The 24,571-nt window shown below is 45.8% G+C and overlaps 1 protein-coding gene and 3 long non-coding RNA genes across 12 annotated transcripts; 1 reads left to right on the top strand and 3 right to left on the bottom strand.

The window, feature by feature from the left end:
- Nucleotides 1-294: 294 nt before the first annotated feature.
- On the bottom strand, nucleotides 295-10,147 carry LOC148640979 (uncharacterized). The gene is made up of 10 exons (XM_088619481.1): nucleotides 9,826-10,147; nucleotides 8,825-8,940; nucleotides 7,990-8,126; nucleotides 7,497-7,734; nucleotides 6,391-6,519; nucleotides 5,284-5,515; nucleotides 3,679-3,820; nucleotides 2,974-3,162; nucleotides 2,391-2,533; nucleotides 295-1,572 (listed from the first exon to the last, which is right to left on the bottom strand). The coding sequence occupies exons 1-10, from the start codon at nucleotides 9,870-9,872 to the stop codon at nucleotides 1,476-1,478; spliced, it is 1,470 nt and encodes a 489-aa protein (XP_088475607.1). The 5' UTR covers nucleotides 9,873-10,147; the 3' UTR covers nucleotides 295-1,475.
- A 2,898-nt stretch (nucleotides 10,148-13,045) lies between these two features.
- LOC148640976 (uncharacterized) lies at nucleotides 13,046-24,570 on the top strand. Of its 8 annotated transcripts, XR_015930184.1 has the most exons (9): nucleotides 13,046-13,490; nucleotides 14,867-15,032; nucleotides 16,489-16,554; nucleotides 18,054-18,139; nucleotides 22,333-22,863; nucleotides 22,976-23,203; nucleotides 23,354-23,565; nucleotides 24,224-24,363; nucleotides 24,438-24,570. It is a non-coding gene; the product is annotated as an uncharacterized LOC148640976 (long non-coding RNA). The 8 variants fall into 8 exon arrangements; XR_015930182.1 differs by lacking the exons at nucleotides 13,046-13,490; nucleotides 14,867-15,032 and adding an exon at nucleotides 18,542-18,741 and having other exon boundaries at nucleotides 16,393-16,554; XR_015930179.1 differs by lacking the exons at nucleotides 13,046-13,490; nucleotides 14,867-15,032 and having other exon boundaries at nucleotides 16,397-16,554; nucleotides 22,333-22,457; nucleotides 22,733-22,863.
- On the bottom strand, nucleotides 13,914-16,286 carry LOC148640978 (uncharacterized). Of its 2 annotated transcripts, none has more exons than XR_015930192.1 (3): nucleotides 16,084-16,286; nucleotides 14,927-15,050; nucleotides 13,914-14,690 (listed from the first exon to the last, which is right to left on the bottom strand). It is a non-coding gene; the product is annotated as an uncharacterized LOC148640978 (long non-coding RNA). The 2 variants fall into 2 exon arrangements; XR_015930193.1 differs by having other exon boundaries at nucleotides 13,914-14,645.
- On the bottom strand, nucleotides 17,921-22,626 carry LOC148640977 (uncharacterized). Its single transcript, XR_015930198.1, has 5 exons — nucleotides 22,567-22,626; nucleotides 22,296-22,478; nucleotides 22,179-22,219; nucleotides 21,833-21,960; nucleotides 17,921-18,119 (listed from the first exon to the last, which is right to left on the bottom strand). It is a non-coding gene; the product is annotated as an uncharacterized LOC148640977 (long non-coding RNA).
- Nucleotide 24,571: the final 1 nt, after the last annotated feature.

The following is a 24,571-nucleotide window of genomic DNA, read 5'->3' as shown; positions in this document are numbered from 1 at the left end:
AGATTCTTTAGTACAATCTTACATGAAATAGTAATTTAGCATGCTTATTTATTTTTGTCCATTTCCCAGCAATGCTTTCTAATCTTTATCCAGCTATACCGATGTTGCTCAGTATGCCCATAGTTTACCTTTTTATGTTGTCTGTGAGGCAACCTTCCTTCAAAGCATCTTGTGGTATGTAATAGACTGACTTTAAAAAGTAAAACAGATTGTTTAAAGGTTTTCACAGCAAGTGTTTTAAAGTAAAATAGACAGTGTATCTGTTGTGAAAATGAAAGTAATCCAGAGTCGATCTCCTAGTTTAGCAGAGTTGTTTTTAATTAATATGTACAGAGCTGTTATAAACTTGCTTGTATGGTCCTTTCTTGCTGAGCTTGAATAAAAGGTTATTTTTTCTATTCAAAACAACTAATTCTGTCAGCAGCAGAATTAACTGTAAATTTGTCTTGTGTAAATCTCTTGTGTGCCGATGTCATCAATTTCAGTCACACCTGAACAAACAATTAAACTTTGTTTTGGAGAGAGTTGGTTTGTGGAGAACCATTAAACATCACTTTCCAAGGTTGTCCACACTTTTCCATCCCAAAAGGTTAAATATTTCATTGTACTGATTTTTAGACAAAAAATTTTTTGTAACCCCATCACCAGATTAGCATTTTTTGAACACAATCAATTGGCATTACAGAATAAAACTATTAAAAAATGGAAAACAAACCACAGGTCATCTGGTCAACTGGTCACTTTCTAGCCTGAGTGTTCTACATGAAACATACATTCATCATCCAGGTGGGGCTGCACAGTGGTGGTGGTGGAGGGGAGTCCCCATTACCTGTAAAGCGCTTTGAGTGGAGTGTCCAGAAAAAGCTCAATATAAGTGTAAGCAATTATTATTATTATTATTATTATTATTATTATTTACTGATTTTGGATAGTGTAGTCAAGTAAAATTTGATTGTACTGGGTTTGATGGGACAAGCTTACAAGCTTGTATTTTGATATGTTCTTATTGATAAATACTCTGTGTTTATTTGACATCTTGCAGGGTTCATCTAGATTGTTTTTTTTAATGGATTATGATTTAATGTTACACTACACTGGACAAACTCATTTAGTTTATTTACTGAGACTGATGGCATTGCGTGTCTAGAAAAATCTTACGCTGTTTTAAGCAGACGTGCTCATGGTCTCGATCGCTTAAACTTTGACCATGGCAGACTTCTAATGCTGGATCAAAAAAGAGGCTGAGAAAGAAAGAATGTAAGTGGGAGATTCATACACACAAAGGAAACAACGTATTTTTAATCGTACGCCCTATTTTAAGTTGCATTTCCATTTGTTAAAATGGTTGCATTTGTGAAAATATAAATTGCTATTCACTACAAGGATGATCCCTTTGCTAATATCTATATATATATTCCACCTGTTTCCTCTTTTCCTCATTTTTCTTATCGCCTTAAAAAATGCATTTGCTGTTTTCAGGTTGGGACAGCAGGGGGCGCCATAAGCTTCTGGCTCTGCTGCTGCTGGTGAGCGAGGTACAGCTGCAGCCGACAAGGTGGGATACTCAGAGGCCTGAGGAGAGAAAGCAGTAAAGCAGGTCAGTATTTTAATGTCTGTAAAGCACATATTGACAGTGTGTTTCTAGGCATTGTGGATCAGTAAACAGACTTATGTTTTTACAGTTAGGTTTTACTAGTTCACTAGGGGAGCTGCGTCAGCATGCGTGGGCTGCAGAGGAACAGGTAAAGGTTCATTCCAGCTGAAAAGAGAAGAGAGAAAATGCAACACTGTGTGTGTGTGACAGCCGAAACGTTGTGTTTATGCAGCTGGAATAAACCTGTACTTGTTAAGTTTTACTATCAGCTTCTAAAGGCATCATTTAGATGCTGGGTAGGGATTCTTCTTCTTACAGCACAGATGATACCAGCCTTGCTCCTTGAGAGCCCCAGTCCGACACGTTTCAAAGGTCCCCCAATATTCACAAGACTTGGAAGAGATGCACTGTGATTAATTAAACGGGTTGACTTGTCAAAGTAATTCAGAGATCATCTGTGACAGCCATCCGAGTGCCTATCAGTCCTCAAGAAACAGAGTTCTTATAAGTGCCTGCTTAGTTCATCTGAAAGAGGTGACCTGTGAGACTGTCTAGGCCCAGGGCTGGAGACCCCTGTTTTAGGAGAATGAATTTAAAGAGGGACAAAATGAACACAAGTAGTGGTTTGCGGTCTTTGGAGAGGTGACAATTTTAACAGTGTTCATTGATGCAAAGCAAAATGGGTTCTAGGGAAGCAGACCCTAAGGTGGTTTGAGCCCCACGATGTGCCTTTGTCTTTCACAGACAAAGCAACCTTTTGTAACCTGTGCATTTTCTCATAAAGCAGACAGCTTACCGGAAGGTGTCACAGTGAACGGTGGTGAAGTCATGCTCTCCCTCTGCCTGTATGGGCTTGTGCTCTGGCTTAAAGCTGGTCACCATCTCTGCCTTCTTTCTGAAAAAGGTCCTGGAGTTTGTAGTCTCTCCCTCGAACTTTCCCTGAAACCAGACATGTTTCAGTCTTTAGTTGTCTTGTACATGGCAGGGGAGGATGTCCATGTTTAATATTCTGGTACAAAGTTACCTTGAATAAGATAGCTAACTTACTGGAGCGGAACAGTGCTGAGCAGCCTGAGACGGATACATACGGTGGAGTCGTGTTTTCTGAGGGGAGCAGCCCCAGCTGGCGTATCTTAAGAGGTTTCCTCGAAAGCTACCTTTTCTTAAAGCTGACCCCATGCCCCCTTCCCCCCTCGGAATTATCCGTCTGTCCCATTTCGTACACTAAAATCCTTCAAGCTTGGCCAAGTCCCATGCCTTCCCCCAGCCTGTCTAACCAGCAGCCTTGTTCCCCCGGGGCAGGTAGGAGGAGACTCGGGTCAGGCCGGGACACACGGGGGCGATCTGACCGAGTACAGATACTGTGGACGGTCTCTCACCGTGGGCATGATGTAGACCCCATCATGAAGGTCCCCCCAGCGCACACGACGCTGGACCCCCCAATTCTGGAAGAACTCCTTGCTGGCCGTGGTGTCTTCGAACTGGCCTGCCTGGACCTTCAGAACCGGGTCTCTGCGTGGGAGAGGCTCAAGCTGGAGGCTGTCCAGGGGAACGGGTCGGTACGCCAGCTGCAGGCCAGGGCGGGTGAGAAAGAAACACCAAGCCAAGCTCTGAGTAACACAGAGCATCTTCATTCAGCTGCACCGTACTTACTGCATGTTAGACACAGACTCAAGCAGCGCTGTCTCCACCCAGCAGCAGGTTAAATGGCCCTGTAATGTTACTGAGTTTTCGTTGGCGTGCTATCGCAGCATTTGTCTCTGAATGTAACAGGTTTAAATCAAGGAACTTATTAATCAGCTGCAGGTAAAGAGGCTGGTTTCTCTCTTTCTACATGTAGATTTTTTAATGAGCAGACAGTATTGAACTTAAATCCCAACATCTTTTTATGTGCTGTATATTTATCTGGCAGGGCACTGGATTTCATATCCTCTGTCCTGTGACAGAGAATAGCTGTGGTGAAACAATGGAATGATGACGTAAGAATCATACTTGTGCTGAAGCAGAAGGCTTTCATTAACAGCTCTTGCATGCATTACACATCACCTGTTGAGAGTGGTCAATGACATTGTATCTGTCCTCACCTTGGTCTCAGTGTCTGCTTGAAAAATGGCCTCTCTATTTCTGACAGACAGTTCCTCCTGCAGCTGGGCAGGGCTGGGCCTCCTGTGCTCAGACACATCCCACCCAGGGTACGTCTCCCTGTGAACGGTCCTGAAGTCGTTCCTGCAAAAGCAGCACCATCATTGAGTAGCGTCTGCCACAACACCCACTTTTACTGTTTCTGTCACATGAGCACTGGCTGTTCTGCAGCTTCTGTCCAAGATTTCCGTCATGATGGGTGAGTGGCCTTGCGCACCTGTGATTTTATCACTTTGCACTGTATGAAATAAACCACATTGTTGACAGGGGCCCATCGTAGGAAAAGCTTGGATTTTGACATATTGGATGATCTGGAAGTTGGGAACTACAGAAACTGAAACAGGGAAATACTGGTGTATTTACTTTGAGTCACAAGTCTGACATTAAGTATAGGGATAAAACACACCTCAAACATGAGTGCAGTTGCTTACGAAAGGCGTGTTTCTGTTTGGGGAAAAATGTAACTTGCTTTGCAGAATGTGTTCCCTGCAATGCAGGCAGCTTGTCTCCGAATGTATCAGGTGTGATCTGGCTTGTTACTGGCCTCTTTACAAGGTGGACTCGAGTACTCTGTGTGTAACCTGTGCAAGCAGAGTTACTGTTTCATGTTCAGACACACGGGGTCACGGCCGAAGCTGGCAGCAGTCCCAAACACTAGCTATTCCTGGGTTTTAATGTTCATCAGAACCGTGGCTTATGGTGGGAATTTAAAAACAAGCAGCAAAAGCAGAGGAGACAAGTTTCAGTTGGAGAAGACCGAAAAAAGGAAAACTCCCCATGTGCTGTATTTAATTCATTTTCAGAAAAAGACTACTTGAAAGGTTCTAGAGTTACCTTTTTAATGTTTTGGATCTACTTTTTATAATATTTTCCCCCATCAGGCTATGAGTTTCCTAAATACGTAGGTCAATAGCTAGAGCTTGAGTGTTTCTGTAGTCCACATAGCTTGAAATATGAGAATTGGAATGAAAACATGAGACTGTAATAGACATTTAGAGACAGAGAACAATCAAGAAAGGACATTGTATCAGCTGGATGTGTATGTAAATGCACCTGTTACCCAGTTACGGTTATTTTGAATGTTGATTACTGTAGTTGTTCCCTGAAAAGGGTTTGCTCAAGGCTGCCTAAACTTGTCTGTGACCCAGATTTCTTAGGGTTTTCTTTGAGTTTTGAATCCAAAATCTCGCTATCAGCTATCAGAGTCGGAGGGCTTCAGAGCACAGTCACTTAGCAGTACTAATGAGGGGCACATGTTCTGTTTAAATCATCTGGCTAAATTTCACAAATACATACAACTATATATACAAAAGCCTTTTGAACATCTTAAATTAGCAGTGTTATTTAAACATGTACTGGAATTGATTATAGAAGCATGAAGCATGATTAGTTTCTATTTCTGCCAGCATGTTGTTACACTTTCAGCTGGAGGAAAGGGGATATCGGGAAAAGCTCCCCGATAATTTCTTGCGACAAAGGAAACGCTAGCTTCTTCACAACCTCCCCTCAGTGAGAGCACTGAGCTCCCCCCCAAGCTCGAGCCTAACCTCAGAGCCTGGTTGATCTTGAGATTGTCAGGTGGGGGTCTAGCCAGCTGGCTCCTTGGCTGGGTGAGCTGGCGGGTGGGAAAATCCGACCGATACTTGGTGACTGTCTCCATGGGAGCGCCGCTGGGCGCCTCCTCCCTCTTCGGCGCCCTGCACCTCCGCGTCGCTGGAGCGCCCTCCAGGGGATGTGGCTGGAACACCTCGCGATGAGTGGTCATCAAGTCCCTCTCTCCTGAAGGAGAGAGAAGATGACGTGCCACTCCGGCAGCACAGAAAACCGTGTCTTCGGTCTCAAGCAGCCTGAACGCAGTCAGAACGCAGAAGCTAAGCAAAGCTGGGTTTGGTCAGCTCAGGAACAGGAGATCTCTTAAGGAAAACCAGTGGTGATGCTGGAGGACCAGTAGGAGGTGCTTTTCCTGCTACTACCTAACCTGTGCTCCAGTGTGGTGACCTGGGACACTGCTGTAGGGGCTGCCATTCTTTTATATGAAAAGTTAAACTGAGGTGCTGACTACTTGGCCATTGAAAGACCCATGATACTGTTCAAAAGAGGGACCATCTGGGCAGACTACCTAATCTGGGGAGATTAAACTCTGAGTTTGCACAATCCAGCAAACTCTAAATTTCCCCTTACGCAGATTTCTGGGAGATTTGCTTTGTACCGATCCCTTGTCACCTGGCAAGAGCTGAACTTTCCTTGACGGATGAAGTAGGTCCTGTCCTAAATGCCTTGAGATCCCATGAGAAGCAATTTTTAGTATTACATTTATGTAATAACTATTACAAATCTTATTAATTTAATATTAAATTCTATGCAAGAAACCCGAGGAGTTTGAAATACTGGAATTGCTACCGTTGAAGCCAAATAAGGTAGAAAAATTAGAAAACAGACTATTTCTGATTAATTGACATGGCTGTCGTGAAGTCTGAAGCCACTTTGAAGTGGCTTGGAGACAGATGAGGTAGGAAAGTCAGGGTCCAGGTCTGCTTCAATTCTAGCACAACAGAATGAACTGTCAAAACCGTGTATGACAGAGGAGCATACAACAGGAGCAGCCTGGTAAACTGGAAACAAAACCTGCAAATGTTCTCTGTATAAGTTCTCACCTTCCACCCTGAGGCTGCACTGTACGGGCTGGCTCCTCTCCGGCTTGCCTCCGGATAAACTTCTCCGGACAAACTCGCTGTGTGTCGTCGTCTGCATCTCCTCCCTCTGGTCTGGGCAGAGCAGGGACCCTGGGCAAGCAGGAGTAACGGACACACTATTCCACAATGTAGCAAACCACCCTGACTCCGGACCACTCAGCGAAGCACAGGGATTCAGCATAGCTAGGTTGTGTTTGCTGTTTCAATTCCGAGACTTGCAACATGAAAATGAGTGTGAATTGAAATGGATAGTTACATTGCTGGTATATTCACCGAATGTCATTTGCCAGTGGGTGTTGTGTCCATGAATATAAAACTCTAGGCCACAGAGCATACAGGCCATGCTGCCCACTTGGGGTCAATGTCCTTTTAAAGGGACTTTATAGGTGCTTCCACCTTTTTATCGGCTACCTGTACATCCCCATCCAATTACATTAACAGAATCTGATTTACTGCAACCATACTTGCTGTGAACAGTAGTTATCTAACAGCACGTTTGAATGAATTCACGGTCACCTGTCATTGGGTAGACCGTTACCATGCTGCCACATCAAGTGGCTCTCTGTGGGGCTGCTTCTCAAGACGGGCAGCGTGGTGGTGCCCTGGTCAGCATTCCTGCATGACAGCGCTGGGGCCCTGGGTTCAACTCCGGATCTGCGGTCCTGTCTGTGTGGAGTCTGGGCGGGTCTCCTCGTGTTTGCAAGGGTTTCCTCCCCCAATCCAAAGACATTCTGGTAGTTTCAGCTGGCTTCTGATTGTGTGTGTCTACATCCGTGTCTGTGTGTGTGCGCCCTGGGACGGACTGGCATCCCATCCAGGGTGTACCCTGCCTCACGCACGTTGCTTGCCAGGATAGGCTCCGGCTCCCCCGCGACCCTGAATTTGATGTAGCGCTCAGAAAACGGATGGATTGAATCAAATCCCAGGTGTGTCATTTGAAATGTTGGTGTCTGGAGCTTCTCCAGCAACGCACTTCCTTGTTGTGAAATTGAAAGAGGTGGTGTGGGGGGGCTCCCTGGTGGATGAAGGGTGTCTGCAGCAGGGAGCGAGCTCCCACTAAGGCTCACCCACGACCGCAGGCAGTTCCCCAAACCGTGGGCCAGGGCGCAGGAGCCCTGCCCCCTGCTGGCCCTGGTAGCTGTCGTGGGTGGTGGTGTGCTGGCTGAGCCGGGCGCCGGCCGGAGCTCTCCGGAGGCTGGTGAGGGGCCTCTTCGCCGCCACCGGCTCTGGCTCCTTGGGGGGGAAGTCCAGGCTGTAGACGGACTGACTCTGCACGGGCTCCTGCGGAGGCGCGTAGCTTTCCCCCTGTCAGGGGAGCAGGAGCGGGATTAAGCTTCATTCGAAAGAAAACCCGTTAGTTAATGACAACGAACCGGATGCCAGCTCTCCTTCGTAAGGGATCCGAGAGTCCGGAAAGCTGAAGATGCCACCATCACGGTGGTGCGAACGGCACCGGCGCGCCGCGGAAACACGCGGGATGTGGATCGCGCAGTTGGCCGAGGCAGACTGGGGCGGGGGAAGCACAGCCTCCAGCCATGTCATCGTGCGAGCTGGACTCACCCTGCAGGCAGGCCGCGGCCTCTCTCCGGCCTGAGGGGGGCCGAACGCCGTGCGCTGGGTGGTGTGCAGGGCCATGGGGGGCGGGTTGGGGTGCAGGGGGGTGCGCAGGGGGCGTTTGCTGCTTCGCAGGCGCACATCTGGACAGAATCAAGAGAGAGGGGACCAGTGAAAAAAAAAACCATTAGACTGTTACCAGTGCGAGTTTCACGGGCAGCAGGTCCTCAAAGGCTGAGGAGTTGCCGAGAGCAGCTGATAAGGAGCTGGGTATTTCTGTAAGAGCTCAGGATGGAAGACAACGTGCCCCAGGGCACTCTAGGATAAAGATGGTCTTGGCAGGATCTCTGATTGAGAAGCGTTAAAAAACCATTTGCAAATACCTGAAGAAAATAATTTCATTTCTGCAGATGTAGGTATGTTATTTGAGAGATCAGGGAATGCCTCGATAACGTGTGTGTGGGGAGTGGAAATATATAATTGATGGCACTTAAAATGATTACAATGCTCTGTATTTAAGAAAAATACTACTTGAAAAGTTCTAGGCACTGTGACATGTCAGCTTGTTCAATGTTTTAGAACTACTTTTTAAAATATTATTCCCATCAGGTTATGAGTTTCCTAAAAACATGGAATAGGTAGAGCTTGAGTATCGTTGTAGTCCGCATAGCTTGAAATGTGATGATTGGAATTAAAAGGCGAGACTGTAATAGACAATCAGAGAGAAAGGGAACGGTAAAGAAATGGCATTCTGTCATACTGCCTATCCAGCTGAAGAATAGGGGAAACCGTTAACCAATCACAGTACAGGATACAGGCTCCGGGTCTGCTGGGTGCTTACTGCGTGGCTGGGTGAAGGTGGCCTTGTAGTGGCTCAGCAGGCACCTGTCGGACCCGAAGCTGAGCTGTAGCGCCGTCTTCTTCTTCTTCCTGCAGCCTTTGTGGTGTCCGTGTTGGCTGAGTAAAGAGGATAGTTTATCCGCGAGTGACAAGGTACCCACAGAATCCTTGTGGGTGGCAAATGGTCTTTTAAAACAAAGATATGGACTAATGCAGTCAGCCGTTGGAAGTTCACACAAAGAGAATCTGATTGTTCTTGTCATACGCCCAGTCAGATTGTAATCAGTGGCTTTTAAGACTGGCCACTACTCTGTTACTACACAGGGAGAGTCCAGACCTGTTGGATTGCTCCTCTGACATTCCCACCTGTCAGAGCCGATAAGCGTATTTACCTGCTGCGACCCGAACTGTGCCTTATGAGACATTACTGCACATGCCCTCGAAGTTTCAGGACCTACTGTTTCCATGAAATCCGAAAGCTAATTCCCATCATACTCTAGAACAACTCCATCACACAGCGAGTCTCAGGCACTGACAGCTAGTCTAGATCCCCCCCCCCCCTTTGTAACGATATTTAGAAAAACTCTTTTTTTCAAAGTTTAGTAATAAACATCAAAAACATTTTCTCAAGAGAATAAAAAATAGTATCTGACAGAGAAAGCACTCATAAAAAATTGCAGATGTGCTGAGCAGTAAAAACAGATAAAAACAGCAAAACCAAGTGGGTGCTTTCTCTGCTCCAAAATTAACTCCAAGTGAGAAAAAGCTGTTTTAAAAAAAGATACCAATCCTGGAATAAATAAAATCATTTGGCTATTCATAAATCTATGGTTGACCCATATATCAGAAAGTCAAGTGACTAAAAATACAACTCAAATCCCTGCTTGAAATGTGTAGGCTCCTTTCCCACTCCTGTGATCAAAAGAAATGGCTTTAAAGAAACGCTGATCACATCCCCAGGTTGCAAGCAAACACTCTCACATCAGTCTTGTTTATTCTTACCCACAGTCACAGAGCTCGCAGATGCAGCTGAACTCTGGAAATTCCATGGCTGTTGCTGCTGGAAGCCTCCCTCGGGATTTACATTGACAAAGAAAGAAAAGGCTAAAATAACACTCATTTAATGGGCTTTAGCTGTTTAAAAGTAGCCATTAATTGAGGAGCGCAGTATATTTTCCTGTGCTGTGAACTGACAGAACAGGCAGGTCCAGAGTTGTGGTTTATGCTGGTTACTATGGCTCCTCCATTCTTCTGTGCTCAACAGTGGGGATTTAAAAGAGCCTGAGGAACAATAAGTCCTGTCTGCTACTGCACACCAGGGGGTAAGGCTGAGGGCTGGCTGTTTGCTCAAGCTGGGGCTGTGGTTGCTCTGCCAGCTCCACTCCACACACCTCCAAGAGCACCAAGACTAAACACAGAGAGAACACACTGGACTGGATCCTGTTTCCCACTTCCTCTGGGCTGCTGTACACCTGGTCTTTGTTTTGAGTCCCACACAGGCAGTGGCTTGCATTGCATTTGGAGTATGATCCATGTCAGGTTTTCACAGAGTGTATGGTCTTTGGTTATAAGGCAAGTAATATTAAATGTTTTCAGTCTATTTGTGCTAATATGCATTTCCAGAACAGTGTCTACTGCACACTGCATAGAAAAGCAAACAAGCAATGAGTAACACGTTCTGCTCAGACCGGTCCAAGTGCCTGTTGAAAAGAAAAGGAATGCTTCTCTTTTCTAAACTTTAATGAAGTGTAGGAATCCCTGTGGAGGAAAGTCAACCCTTTCAGAAAAAAGTACATGTCTCTGTGATATAGAGGCTAAGGTGAACATGTGTTAGTACAGGATTTCAAATCTGAGATAAGAGCCAGTCTGCAGTCTGCAGTTACAGTTTGCTGTAAGTGCTGTATTTGCAGGAAGGGGGGACTCGTTCAGCACCAGCAGTGTCACTCCCCAGCACATCCGCGAGAGGCCTGTGAGTCAGTGCGCTGGGGGCTGCTGTCTTGTACTGTCTACGAGTTCCAGTGTGTGAAACACAGCTGCTCGGATACAGATACATTGCAAGGAAACTCCTGCCCTCGCTGTTTAAGAATATGAAACCTCCAGCGGCGCAGTGGCTGGCATTGCTGCCCGGCAGGGCCGTGGCCCCGGGTTCGATTCCTGGGGTGCTGTCTGAGTGGAGTGTGCGTGTTCCCCCCCAGGGTTTGCGTGGGGTTCCCGTGGGTGCCCTGTTTCCTCCCACAGTCCACGGACAGACGAGTAGGTTAATGGGCTGGTGGAGAAACTGCCTGTGTGAGTGTGTGCCTCTGTGTCCGTCTGCCTTGTGCTGGACAGCTGTCCTGTCCGGGGTCTATCCTGCCTTCTGCTTGCCTGGAAAGGTAAGCAGCCTATTCACAAGCAGTGAGACTGGCGAACACATTTAGCCATGCCCCTCGGCCCACACCTACACCATCATCATCATCATCTCCCTCTTTATGATTTCTTATCTATTGCACATCTCCAGTCATTGTTTACACGTCTGTATTGTTTACATTCAAACTGTCTACATGTTTACTTGCACATTGTCTACTGTTTGTTGGTATATTGTCTTGATGCACTGTTTCCACTTTGTTTTGTTTTTTACACTTGTTTTACAATCGAGAGACTTTCTGTAAGTAAGAATCCCATTGTACCAGTACCGGTTACATATGGCAATAAAGTTCAAGTTCAAGGTTCTGGCTCCCCCGCGACTGGATTGATATAAAAAGTGGATGGGTGGAGGTTTTCCTATTATAGAAGACATTCCAGAGCTTGAAAGGAATCAGGTGTAGTAAGCACAGTTGTGATAAACTGGCAGGGAAGTCTATTATTACTAATAAACATAGCTTGTTCCAAATGTCATTGTGAAGCAGCAGAGTAAGCCCGCTCTATTAGTGAGATTTTGGCAATGAAAATGTATCGCGCCTAGTGATCAACCGAAAGAAGGTTACATTTCCCTTAAATGAGCACATGAGGGCGCTGCTTATACACGAGTCTATGGAGAACAGATGCATTACATTCATCTCCATCGACGATGCACAAGCGGCGATAGTGAAGGTTTCGTGTACGGTATAGCACCCGTATCACATGACGAGGGTTAAACGCCAAATCCAGCCACAGCCAATCTTATTAATAATAATCATAATAATTGCTTACACTTATATAGCGCTTTCCTGGACACTCCACTCAAAGCACCTTACAGGTAATCCCCTCCACCCCCACCAGTGTGCAGCCCCACCTGGATGATGCTCCAGTCCTCTCCCCACACACCAGCTCTCAGTGGGGAGGAGAGCAGAGTGATGAAGCCAGTCCAGAGATGGGGGTTATTAGGAGGCCATGACTGGTAAGGGCCAATGGGAAATTTGGCAAGGACGCCGGGGTTACACCCTTACTCTTTTCGAGAAACGCCCCGTCTTAGCCGAAGGACGGCGCCTCTTTACAGTACAGTGTCCCTATCACTATACTGGGACATTAGGACCCACACAGACTGCAGGGTGAGCGCCCCCCTGCTGGCCCTACCAACAACTCTTCTGGCAGCAAGCTTAGTTTTTCCCAGGAGGTCTCCCATCCAGGTACTGACCAGGCTCACACCTGCTGAGCCTCAGTGGGTGGCCAGTTCTGCGTTGCAGGGTGATATGGTGCGAATGTAAATGTTTGAGTATTATTTTGATTTCAGTTGCCTGTACTTCTCAATCTTGAAAAGATTAAGGTAGTTTCCTGTGCATTGAAGTTCATCTCCTAATCATTATTTTAGAAATTGTATCTTTTATATTGACAAAATACAAAGTGTGCTGTGAATCCCAAGCAAGGAGAACGTGCGAGACAGATTTGTATGCAGGGTGTCCAGTCCTGCTCCTGCAGGTGGCTAGTGTGTCTAAAGTAGGAGTTTTATATGGAGGTTAGGGTACAATGCAAATAATAGAGATCCTCTACATTAAAAGACATTTCACTATGCATCCACCAGACATCGCCAGCAGCACAGAAGTGTTCAATTTCAAAGTGTTTTCTGTCAGTTTCTGGTTAAAGGTTATTTATTGTATAGCACGTCAAGAAGATGTTTTTCAAGGCATAATATAAAAAATGTTCTTATTACTACAGACTGAGAAATGCAGTAACTCCCAGCCTCATCCTGAGCACTAATACTAAAACACCTAGAACTCCTCATGAACGCAGCTGAACCCCAATCCATATTTCAATCAGTCAGCAGTGTTGGTGTATGGTGACAGTGCAGTCTTTCACAGGTTCAGTGTGCTCTTCTGCAGAGGCTTAAAATGAGCTCAAAATAAGCGATTCAGATCACTGGTTCACATGGAAGGGCTCAGCTTGAGAATCAAAATACTGATTCCAAATATTCCCTTGAGAAAATGTTCTCCCAGCCTGTGGAACTGAGTGGGGCGGGACACTGGAAGGGAGTGATTACTCCTGCTGGCGCTGTGCACAAACACAGAGTCTCTGGTGGAAGAACAGGGGCCCTGGCTCTGAGGGCTGGAAGTACCGGTCCAGAGGGAGGAGATTCTCCTACTAGTCCCCTCACCTCCTCCACTGTGCTCCCTTCTCCAGAAGGCTGCGAATGAGCCTGCGGGGATCAGAATGAGAGGGAAGGAGCAGACTGTGTCCCTGCTCGAGGAGAAGACTCTGGCAGGACAGGAGGGGAGGTAAGAGCACCTGCGTCTGGGTGGTCAGGGTGACAGCAGTGCAGGAGGGGCTGAGAGCCGGAGAAGATCCCAGTCAGACACAAGAGGAGTTTAATACCAGTAGATGAATAAATTGACTTTCTCAGTAAAACAGAATATACAGATCTCCAAACTATACACAGACACTTCACATTGAGACGTAGGACAAGTTCACCTTCAGACAGAAGAGCTTCTCACAAGTGCATAAACAGGCATTCACAATAATCAAGGACAATAGTTCTCAAAACTAGAGTACAAATTCAGTCAGCTACCATAAACTGAGAATGAATTTCAAGTCAGACTGAAACACTACTCAAAAATGACAAAGTCAGGATGAGATCTAGAAATCTGTGATCAATACCCTAAAGATCAGAACCTTTGAAAAACTCACAGCAGAATGGTGATTAATAGAAAACAGGCTTTAATGATGTCTAAGGAAGTTGTGACATCAGTTCCATTCAGTTATACAGACTGAAGTGATTGAATAGCCTCTCTTAGTAACTGACAGGGAGAATGAAAGCTATTAGTACATAATTCAGAAGTGTTCAGTGAAAACAACCAAAAAACTTTCTAGTGAACTAAATTAAGTGAAATCAAAGCTCATTCAATTAACTTCCTTAGATAAAGACTCTACTACTAACTATACAGAAACACTCAAAATGGATCAAGTTGACAATTCTAGCCCAAGAAGCAGCTGTACACAGTTGTATCTAGTTCATACACACAGATAATACCTCAACGCTGCTGGGGAAGGAAGGGGCTCATAGTGAGGGAATCAGTACATGAAAGGAGAATCTTTATTTTGCAGAGCACTCGACATTTTACACAGTGTCTGAGTAAAGTATACAGAGCACCAGGGAGACAGGAAGAAACTAAAACAGATTGAACTTGTACACACTTTCTCACAACTCCTGTGGCTGCTGCTAGGGTCAGTTCACTGCGTTGGTGGTCTTGACTGCAAAGGGCTGATGGAAATTAACTCTGTGTGAATAAGTGAGAGCTCAGGAGACGAGGAGAAATTGAATCCATAACATAATGGAAACATGGAGTTCAGGGGTTTCAGTTTGTATTCACCTGGAAGATCAAGTAGAAACTCACAGGCTGTGTATCTGCAGCCTTCAGCAGTATATCTTTCATCTTCAGGAGGGATTGAAGAAGGACACACAGATAAAGGAAATGACACTGGATCCAGAACAGTGAAAACAATGGAAACATTAAACATAAAACCTTTAAATATGTAGATGTTGGAGTGGGGAGCTGTATCAGTGTGTGTTGGCTGCAAGGGAACAAGATGAATTACACTGAAAAATAGACAGGATCACCTGAAAAAGCAAAACTGTTTCTCCTTCATCTTTCAGCTTGAAATCCAGATTTACTTGTTTGAACAATGAGGTAGAAGAGTCAGAGTGGGGACTCACCTGGAGTCCTGGGTGATGAGACTCAGGAGGAGGTTTGATCACGTCAATCCACAGCCTCATCAGACCAGGAGGAGACGAACTGTGTCAGAGGCAGCGCCGACAACAGGTATGGACCCGGGGTCAGCTGAACAGTGAGAGAGAGAGACGGGGGCAATCGGACAGAGGGAATGAGTGAGATTGATGGAGGAAGGGTCAGGAGACAGAGGGAGCTTCCAAGATGCCCCATCACAATCCTCCACGAGATCAGTGCCCTGAAAGTTACAGAGAGGGGAACAGGTAGAGAGCACAAGCAGTCTTGGGGACTTGGAAATTGAATATTTCTAAAGTCTCTAAATCTCTCTAATATTTTGTGTTGATTCATTTTCAAACAAGTTTCAAGTATTCTGCCACAACGGGGCTCCATCTCTCTTAATTGCTTGGTTTGCAGCAGTCTGAGCTCTGATTTAGTGATGGACAGCTCTTCCTCTGAGCTGAGATGTTGATCACATGTAGAAGAGTGAGGACTGGGGTAGTAGTGGGGTTAGGGAGTGGACATGCCATCAACATCTGAACCCAGAGGGAGTGCTTAAGACACACCATACTCCTGTGGTTGTCAGAGTTCATGTGAATCTTCAGCTTTTATTTGAAGAGATCTGGAACATTAGTGACAGAGGAAGAAGCATAGAAAGATAAAATAATACATTGAGATAGAGGGAGAGAGGCTCTGTGACAAGACAGTTTGGAAGAGAACGTTTCAGGTTTAAAGTCAATTGTTAGGCAGCAATAAAACACATCCTTCACTATTACTGAGACCACGAGTCCTTGTCGAGCTCCAGAGTGAGAGAGCTGGAGAGAAAATACTGAAACTTCCCTCTCGACTCGTACATGGTTCCCCTAGACTGCCCGAAGATGTGGTTTTGTGCGCGATATTGAGAGAAAGGAGTGAGGTCTGTTAATCAGCGTTGAAGAGCAGGGTTTGCAGGACATTAGAGGGGTGAATATTCACAGCATTCGCCCGACAGTTTGAAGCACAGCCCGGTGAAATAAGAATAAGAATAAGAAATACACAGAGAAAATTCTCACAAAACATTTCCAAACTATCGCGGGCACAATAATGTCATACAGGTGTCAATGCACAAAGTGGTAAAGCTTAAAACGCGTTTGCACACGATACTTACTGCCCTCTCTGTTATCCGGCCCTCGCGCGTAAGGAGGATAAACGGAAGGGCCAGAATTTATAGGCCGTGGAGCCACAATGACCAATAAACAGGCGAGACGACATCTGTCGTGGCCCCGCCCACCAAAACCCTTTATTAATATTCAATATATAGCGGCGATTTTACTACTAAACAAATTTGTAGTTCGTCCTCCCAACGCATGAGGGCGGTCCAACCCCACCCTCTGTGTCAAGGAGGCGGGACTGGGCAGCGTGACGTCTAGAATTCTGATTGGCTGAGGTCGCTCTTATTTAAATTAGCCACGCCCCCGTGACGGCTTTTTCCGGAAGTTCTGGCAAAATTAGGAGCTGAGCGTTTGGAATGGCGTTTTCTCGATTTTTATTGTTTTTTGGCTTACTCTTTTAGTGAGATCGTTAGAACACTGTGCGGAAATCCTGCGGCGATATATCGGACCCCCTTGACTTCCAGCTCGTGAGTATAAAGCGATTTATTTGTTGTTTGCGTTTGATCAGCAAGATGGCGACGGTGCTAATTTGCATTTATTAAAATTAGAGGACGATCGTTTGTATTTTAATGAGCTAATTTGCATTTGTGTTGGTAATGTATAATGTGGTTTTCGCTAGAATTGTGAATCGAGAATATACTGTTTATACTAAACAAAAACGTTCACTTTGCGTAGGGACTAAAAAGTGATTTTACTTTTGTTTTATTAGTAAGACGTCGGTGTTGACACCCTCATTTGCATTGAAATCTGCATATTATATGTATATTATAATCAGGCATCAGCTGCTTGTGTACTAATGAGCTATTAATATGTATGTTGTTAAATTGAACTAAATTTAAAAGCAATTGTATTGGATGGTGTTTTTTCCAGATATATTTCGTGTTTACTTTGTACCAAACAAATACTTGAATGCATAAAAATGTTATACTGTTCATATTTTGTTAGTAAGATGTCGGCGTTAAAACTTATTTGCATTTATAATTGTATTAAACATTTTTCACGGTTTTTTCCTATATGAACTGTATGTATTTTTTTTATTTTTTGTTTTACTTTTTCAACTGGCAAAAAACGATTTCAAGTTTGATTTTGTAGTTTCTAAAATGTATGTTTACATTATACTGAATAAAAATAAAGTAAAAATTTATTTTAATTCTTGATGATTTGTCTTTCTTGAATAAGTTGTTTTCAAATAAACTGTCGTGATGCCTTTTGCATTGCTTTAATCTAAAATGTTTAACTGTTTCAGAGATTTGAAACATTGAAATTGATTAACTTTTTATTCTGTAGTTTACATGTCAAATTATGCTAAGTAATTATAATGAGTACATTGATTATGTATGAGTTAATTAAAGGTCTTTAACATTAAACAAAGCACTCGCAGGGCAGGGCTTGAAGACAGCCATTTGTGATTGGACTCAATGTCTTGTCAATCTTAAAAACACACCCCTTTAGAACAGTGTCATTGTTGGGGGTGTGGTGTTTTGATTGACATGTCTTTCAACCAATCAGAATCGTGGACTATGACTTTAAAATCATAATCCTAAGTCCTTTCCAATCAGATTTCTTGTGGGGCGGGACATGGGCGTGGTTGTAAAATTTGACCAATCATGTGAGGGTAAAAATTGTGGGGTGGGCTTTAACCCAAACATTTTGATTGGTCGGTATGACAGTGCATAAGTGACGCCCCTCATTAATAATGCACCACACCCCCTCATTAATAACACCACGCCCTTTGTTGGCCACACCCCTTCATTAATATTCGGTTTGTGTTTGTGTTCCTCCTTTTCTTTTGTTTTATGTTTGTGTTAAAATAATGTTACCAAGAAAACAAGACAGAACTCGAAATTCTTTATTTAGTGTTGCAGCATATAAATCAAAGACTGTTGGTTACAATGAGTTACAGAAAATACAGAGCACATTACAGAATCACAAGTAACCGCGTCTGTGATGGTGACTTCCTTTCCAGCCGCAGCAGTCTGGTCGGTGCGGGATGGGTTCTGTCCGGGCAGCAGGGACAGCAGCCAGGCGAGACCTGAAACACAAGACAAACAGGTAAGTGACAGCGACAGCAGGCAGATGCAGTGAGGAGAGAGAGGCAGAGGAGCACAGGGAGTCACTCGGCGGTACAGAGCACCTTGCTTTGCGGGACACAGGCTCGTCCTACTGTCGGGAAAAGTGAAACTAAGGCTGCGTGGTTCTGACCTTCAAACGGTCTCCTGCAGGTGACGGGTGATGCTGACGCTACATTTTTGATGCAGGAGTAGAAGGCACACGACTTACATTTTATTAATTTTAACATTCTCTCCTATTTAAGGTCAGTGAGTTTCACAGAGACGCGGTTTGTTTGTGTGACCTTGGTTGTGGTTCTAATGTTATATGATTTAAAATATTTAGTTCTATGCACACCAACATTCTGCTGTCTGTTTTTAAGTTGGAAACTTTTGCTCGTTTTAGGTCTGTCTTGGCTTTCTGAAAATGTTGCGCTTTAAGCAATGTGTACGACCTGTGGTCACACAAAGCAAGGTGTGGTTGCAGTGTACCGACATCACATCTGTCCCAGAACACTGCGGGGCTACTGAGCACTAGATCATACATGGGATCCAGGCTGTTGGAGAAGATTGGTTATAGAATAATCGAGCTCCAGTGAACTACAGGTAAGGGGCTGTTCCTACTACTCAAGTGCTCCCGATGATGAGATCGAGGTCTCAGTTTGCTCCCGCGCACAGGGACCTCAGATTCACAACAAATCATGTCAACCCCCTGCGTTTGTTAAATACAGCAGGACTCGGCCTACGTCTAGACACAGTACCCACCACCAATGAACCACAACTTTACAGTCAAGCAATTTTTATTTGTGAGCAGGAGATGAATGAATCCAGTAGAATACAGTTCTGGAATTGAATGCACACACTTGATCATATTCAAGTACAAACAGTTCAACTCTGCCATTTCAAACAGGAAAGATCGGGACACATGAGGTTGTAGATCCCTTTGAGGCAGTAATTGCCTGCAGTCTGGACCCATGAGCTCACTGTTCTCTGTGCGATTCGAGACACTTTGCACCTACAGAGGTGTCTATTCTTGAGGGTTTAGGTCTTTGGTGTTCTTCAGTATGTACACTGCTGCTCAGGTGGGGTGAGAGATGTGGAGTGCAGCTTGGCCATTACTAGACTGTCCACTTTTCTGCTGCTGCTATCCTGACTGAGGTGTTCCTGCTGAAGACAGGAAGTGTGGGGATGTATAGCACCTCCAGCTCTCACTTTAAATTATCCAGAACATTAGTCTTGATATAGGAAAACATACATGAAATGGGGTTCAAGTCACAAGCTGTCAGAATTCAGGATTAGTGCCGATCAACTCAGTTTCCTTGCTGTAGTGAAAGAGTACTTGTCTAATATCAGGGTAAGGAGTTCTACTTCAGCTCACCCTAGAGATCAGTTATAGTCTGCTCACCTTGGCAATCTATAATCTCAGTCCTCTGTGAGTGATGAACAGCAGGACTGGTGGCAAGTTTAACCTCATCCTATGTTCTAATGTATTGGCACACTTTCACTCTAAACATTTCAGAGCACAAGTCAGTAACTGAGCAACTGTACTCCGGGTCTTCCCTGGAGAAGAGGAGTTACCCGTTCTTGAGGTGCTCTTGCTTGAAATGAGTACTTCAGCGAGTAGCATCATGCTCAGCTTGATTGAAATCTGCAGCCAGACTTGGACAGTTTCTGTTTTCTCCTGAAGACCTCATTGGTTGCACTGATCAGCTATTTTGAGTCATTGTCATGCTGCATGGTGAATCACTCTCCAGTAAGTATGGAGGCATCTTCTACATTAGAGACCATGTTACCGTCAACTACAGAAAGCATTCTGCTGCTGCCATCATGAGCAGCATTAATACAGATGAGAGAACTAGTTGGAGACACTCATGCATCCCCAGGCCATGACATAACCTCCATCAGGCTTCAGAATGTGCTCATACAGAGATGAAAGGTTCAAGCGTGCAGACAGAAAGGAGCTGCAGATGCTCCACAGAACAGCACCTCACCTGTGAGTCATGGCCTGGCCTGGGGAGATCATGAGGAGATTTCTGCACCTCTACGCCTCCCTCAGCACTAATGTACTGGGTGTTGTGGATTCAGAGCCAAGAACTTCAGCAACACCTCAATGTCTTCTGCACTCCCCCCTGAGCTCAGATGTTGATCACATGTACGGGATGAGGATTAGGATCAGAGGTGGTGTTAGTCAGACACCATACATGTCATCTACATCTCAACTTGGAGGATGCACATCAAATATTCAGGTGTTGTGGCATTCTGTCACAATTCGTAATGCAACCAAGGAGGTCATCAGGAGGAGAACTGAAAAACCTTACAACGATCAAGTTAGCATTCAGCTTTCAATCCAGTGGAGCAGGACGAACTAACTGAAGTATGATCACCTGAAGACTAAAGTACTCAGTGGCAGCAGGAGTTTCTAGGACGATGACTGAGTGAACTCACTGGGTCACAGACCTCATTTACTTAAAATGAATGTGTCCCAATTACTTCAATATACAGGACTGAGGACAAAGGATGTTTTTACTGGAATATGATCAAACGTGTGCACAGAATCCAAAAGTAAAATAATCCCTCAAATTACTGTTGTGTTCAGTACATATTGCTTGACTGTAAAGCTTAAGTTGACATTGCAATATTCATGCAGGACACCTTTCAAATGAAACCCAGCATGATCTAGTGTCCCATTGTATCAATACACCTTGACAGGAGGGGTCTGAGTGACAGGGGCAGTGGCATGAATTAATGTGATCTGTTTGCATGTTGTGCTGTTAGAATTAATGCTCTAGCCCATGAGAAAGATTGGACTTTAGGTGTGAGGGCAGCTGAAGCTCTTCGAGAAATGATTGTTCAAGCTGCAGTAAAAGCCTGCTTGCTTCCATGTGCTCAGTGTGGGAGCTGCAGACGAACAAGTATGGGAGAATTCCCCACTGATAGGGACATTTATTCTGGCTGTGGAGTTCTCTCAACTGAAGAAATCGGCTACAATTATCCTTAACACGGTCACTGCAGAGTCCTGGTGTCTGAATAATGTTTACACACTAACCACATCTCCAGAAAACAGCTCCTTCCCCTGCGACAGTCGAGTTCACCCCAACACAAGTGCAGCTGCCGTGTGGTTTGCATGCTGTCAGAAAGCAGGAACCATTATAAACTGAAAATATTGAACCTGGTTTAAGAAGTGTGGTGAATTAGCATCTTTACCTCAACACACCTTGACCTGCTGGTTAATGAGAACTTATTGCTTTCAGTCTCTGAGCCTCTTCAGACTCCTGTTCTGTCTCAAGGTGACTCCACAGCCAGAACCTTTTTCTCGTCTCCTTCCCAGTGTGGGATTGACTCTTGCTTGTTGCTTATTTAGATTTCCTGTGAGCAGCATTGCCTCGAGGTGGATAAAGAGCATGAGTGGGCAGTGTAGTGTCAGTGTGGGAGCCCATCCTGTCTCAGGGTATTGCACTGTGAAGGTGGGACCTTGATCTAGCTCTGGAGTCAGAGCTACTTGCAGCCTCTCCAGTCCACTGCATTCCAGTTACTGTACACAGATCTATTGAATTCCTAGTTGGTAGGATGTTCATACAATCAGAATTCAGGAGCTGGTTGTGTTATATTACCTCAGTACAGTGCACTGGAAGGGCTGCAAATTGTGTAGCTCCGACTAAAACCTTTTTACCAAGTAAGGTTTAACCTTGTACTTAACTGAGCTTGTCAGGCGATGTGAACTCAAATCCACAGTTAATAGGATTTCTGCCCTCGGGCTGTGTGAGAACTCGCTGGTTAACAGCCGAGACGAGCAGCTCCGGGATCCGCCGCCTCTATTGGCCGAGTCTAAACGAGAAGGCAGGTGCGGTCAGTCTGCAATTAGACTTCAATCCGCGGCTTTTTAGCGGTTCCGACAGCCGGGTCGTTTCTTCGCCTTTAAATAGCGAGTTTGCAAACGAAGAAAGTTTCGAAAATTTACCGTTTTTCTGGGCGGATACTTTCGGGGCGCTTTATCACGACGGTACAAGAACACTGGGCTTTAAATGTGAATTGTTGAAACTTACCGTGATGGAGCTGTTGGACGGGCTGACTTGTGGCTTCGAGTCTGCGGAGGAAAACTGGTGTTAAACTTGAACCTACGGCTTTCATATTGATGTTTTTCCCCTCCTTTTTCGTTTTACCTCTCAAATACGCTTTTTTTCCTCGTTTGTATTCTAGGCTTGTGGAGTATCCGGGCGCGGCTCTGGGCTTTAAGGGGCGGCTGTCGAGTCCTCCTGGCGTGGAGACCTGAGCGCATACCCACCCGTGTACCGAGTGACCGGAGCTCCGCGGCGGATCCACAGGCGAGTCCGAGTCTCTTCTTCCTAGAAGCTGAGAGACCCGGTCAGGAAAGCGCAGCTTCAAGACTCGTTTAGGACTGAAAACCACTTTCACAGGGGCTTCGTCGCTTACCGGTATCGCCCACTCTCGGTCCTGGCGAATCCAACGGTAGCGGGTCCTTGTGGTTCCGGCTGGGTTTTCATCCTCCGGAGCCGGTTTGCATGAAGACGCGCCGACCGCTCTGTATAGCCTTTAACTTGGGAAACTCGTAGCTTGACTTACCGGTACCTGACCGCAGGACCCTGGAGCCCAGACGTGCGAGACCCGGTGTGAAGACTGAACCCCGGTGTGAGAGGAGAGAGAAACCGCTTACCTTGCTCTCGAAACGCCGGCTGCTCTCGTCCTGCTGTAAAGGTTAAAGCGAGAGAAGTAAAACTTGCTATAAACGAATTTCTCCTTGAACAACGTTGCTTGTTCTGGTGAAACCTGCAAAAAAGGTTTAGTGCATGTATGAGAAATTGAAACGCTTTTTGTTTTCCAGGAGCCGAGCAAAGCGCCTGTACCGGGAGAGCAGCGAGGTACCAGTCGCGGTCTCCCGGCCGGCCGGCTGCCAGACTCCCCCCCCACCGCGGCCCCCACCTCCCCGCCCGTCTCCGCTCACGGACGCGCTCCCCACCCTGGGTCGGGACCCCAACCTGTAGGAGCTGGAGGACAGACCGCCCCTATTTATAACGTGAACCCCCTGATGAGCGCGAAAAGGACGAGAAAGGTAGCTAATTAAGAGACACCTGGGACCGAGATGGGACTGTGGATACCAGTATACTAACACTGCTGTGTATTGTAATTGTTTTATTGCTTTATATCTTTATTTGTTGTAATAAACGGTTGTAATTGTTACTTAGTTTGATTATTCTGACAGGGTTTGGGTGTGGGGGGGCGGGGTACAGGGGTGTACAAAGCCGTGGATCTGGTCCCCCTGTCAACAGCCACACCAAGCGGCTCGCAGCGCTACAGCCTCCGGGCACTGTCGCTGTCGGGGAGCCGGGAGGCGCTGGCCTGCGGCCTAGACTGCAGCCTCCATCCCCGCCCTCGCGTAGAGAGCCCTGCCGGCCCGAGGACACTCGCAGCCAGGTAGGTGAAGGATGATGCTCCGCTGTGCTGAAGGAACGCGTCCCGTCACCATGGTGATTGGTGTAGGGGGTGTGGCTGTGCTGCAGGGCGGAGTTCAGTGTTAATAGTGTCCAATCAGCGTGTGGAAGAGGTGGGTGTGAGAACAGCCAATCGGAAGAGCGCAAGTTCAAGCTGAGAGAAAAATAACAGCCGAGCTAGGCGGGTCTCGAACCCGGGGCTCCGGGGTGGAGATGTATGAGTCGGGGTTTAAGCTGAGTGAGCTATACTTCCTGCCAAATCTGACAGACCTCCGCGGACATATTTATCTGTTCAAATCTCGCTAAACGAAAAAAAATAATTAAAAAAAATAAAAAAGCATCCCTCCTCTTGCGATTCTAACAGTAGTATCTCTGCTCATCTACTTTGTTGCGGGATTTTTCAAAAAATGCTTTGGGATGTGCGGAGACCCGGGGATTTGAACCCAGACTCTCACCTCCCGCATCCCGGCGCCCTACAGGACGAGCCACAGTGCCGGGAGACGATAGAGCCCCCCCTTCAAACAGAAAACCTTTAAAACTGCGATTCACTCGTCCCGCACTCAACAGCCCCCCTTCTGTAATAACGACAGCTCTGCTGGCTGAGAAGTATTTTATATTCATGATGTTCTTGCATATTACAGGTACTTGGAGCTGCCCTGAGTCCTGCTGTGATCCTGCACACTGTTCAGGGTGGGTGTCAGTCCTGCCTACGGCACAGGACTCTGCTTCACTGTGAGCTGTGTTTCAGGGAGTCTCTGTGCTCCCCCTCGCCTGCCTGCAGGTATATCTGACTTTGCTGTGTAGAACACAGTTAGACTTGTATTGCATGCGGATAATTACGCTTTACTCTTCCAGTGTTCTCCATGAGATCCCCGTCCGTCAACAGGCACAGAGCTCATATCAGAAGTTCCCCCGAAACTCTTCGATTTCAGCCACGGACACTGGAAAGAAAGCCTGAGTGTACGACAATAAAAAACAAGAGACTCAAT

The sequence above is a fragment of the Lepisosteus platostomus genome, chromosome 25 (genome assembly GCF_059453375.1).
Source record: "Lepisosteus platostomus isolate fLepPlt1 chromosome 25, fLepPlt1.hap1, whole genome shotgun sequence".
In the NCBI taxonomy this organism is placed as follows: domain Eukaryota; kingdom Metazoa; phylum Chordata; class Actinopteri; order Semionotiformes; family Lepisosteidae; genus Lepisosteus; species Lepisosteus platostomus.
This window is presented reverse-complemented; position numbering and strand designations above follow the sequence as displayed.

Excerpts from the sequence above, each read along its gene's own strand:
- LOC148640979 (XM_088619481.1), bottom strand. The coding sequence starts at position 9,872 with ATGGAATTTCCAGAGTTCAGCTGCATCTGCGAGCTCTGTGACTGTGG. Across the intron at positions 8,127-8,824 it reads CACCTTCACCCAGCCACGCA|ATGTGCGCCTGCGAAGCAGC; the intron begins GTAAGCACCCAG and ends GATTCTGTCCAG. Across the intron at positions 5,516-6,390 it reads GTGCAGCCTCAGGGTGGAAG|GAGAGAGGGACTTGATGACC; the intron begins GTGAGAACTTAT and ends TCTCTCCTTCAG.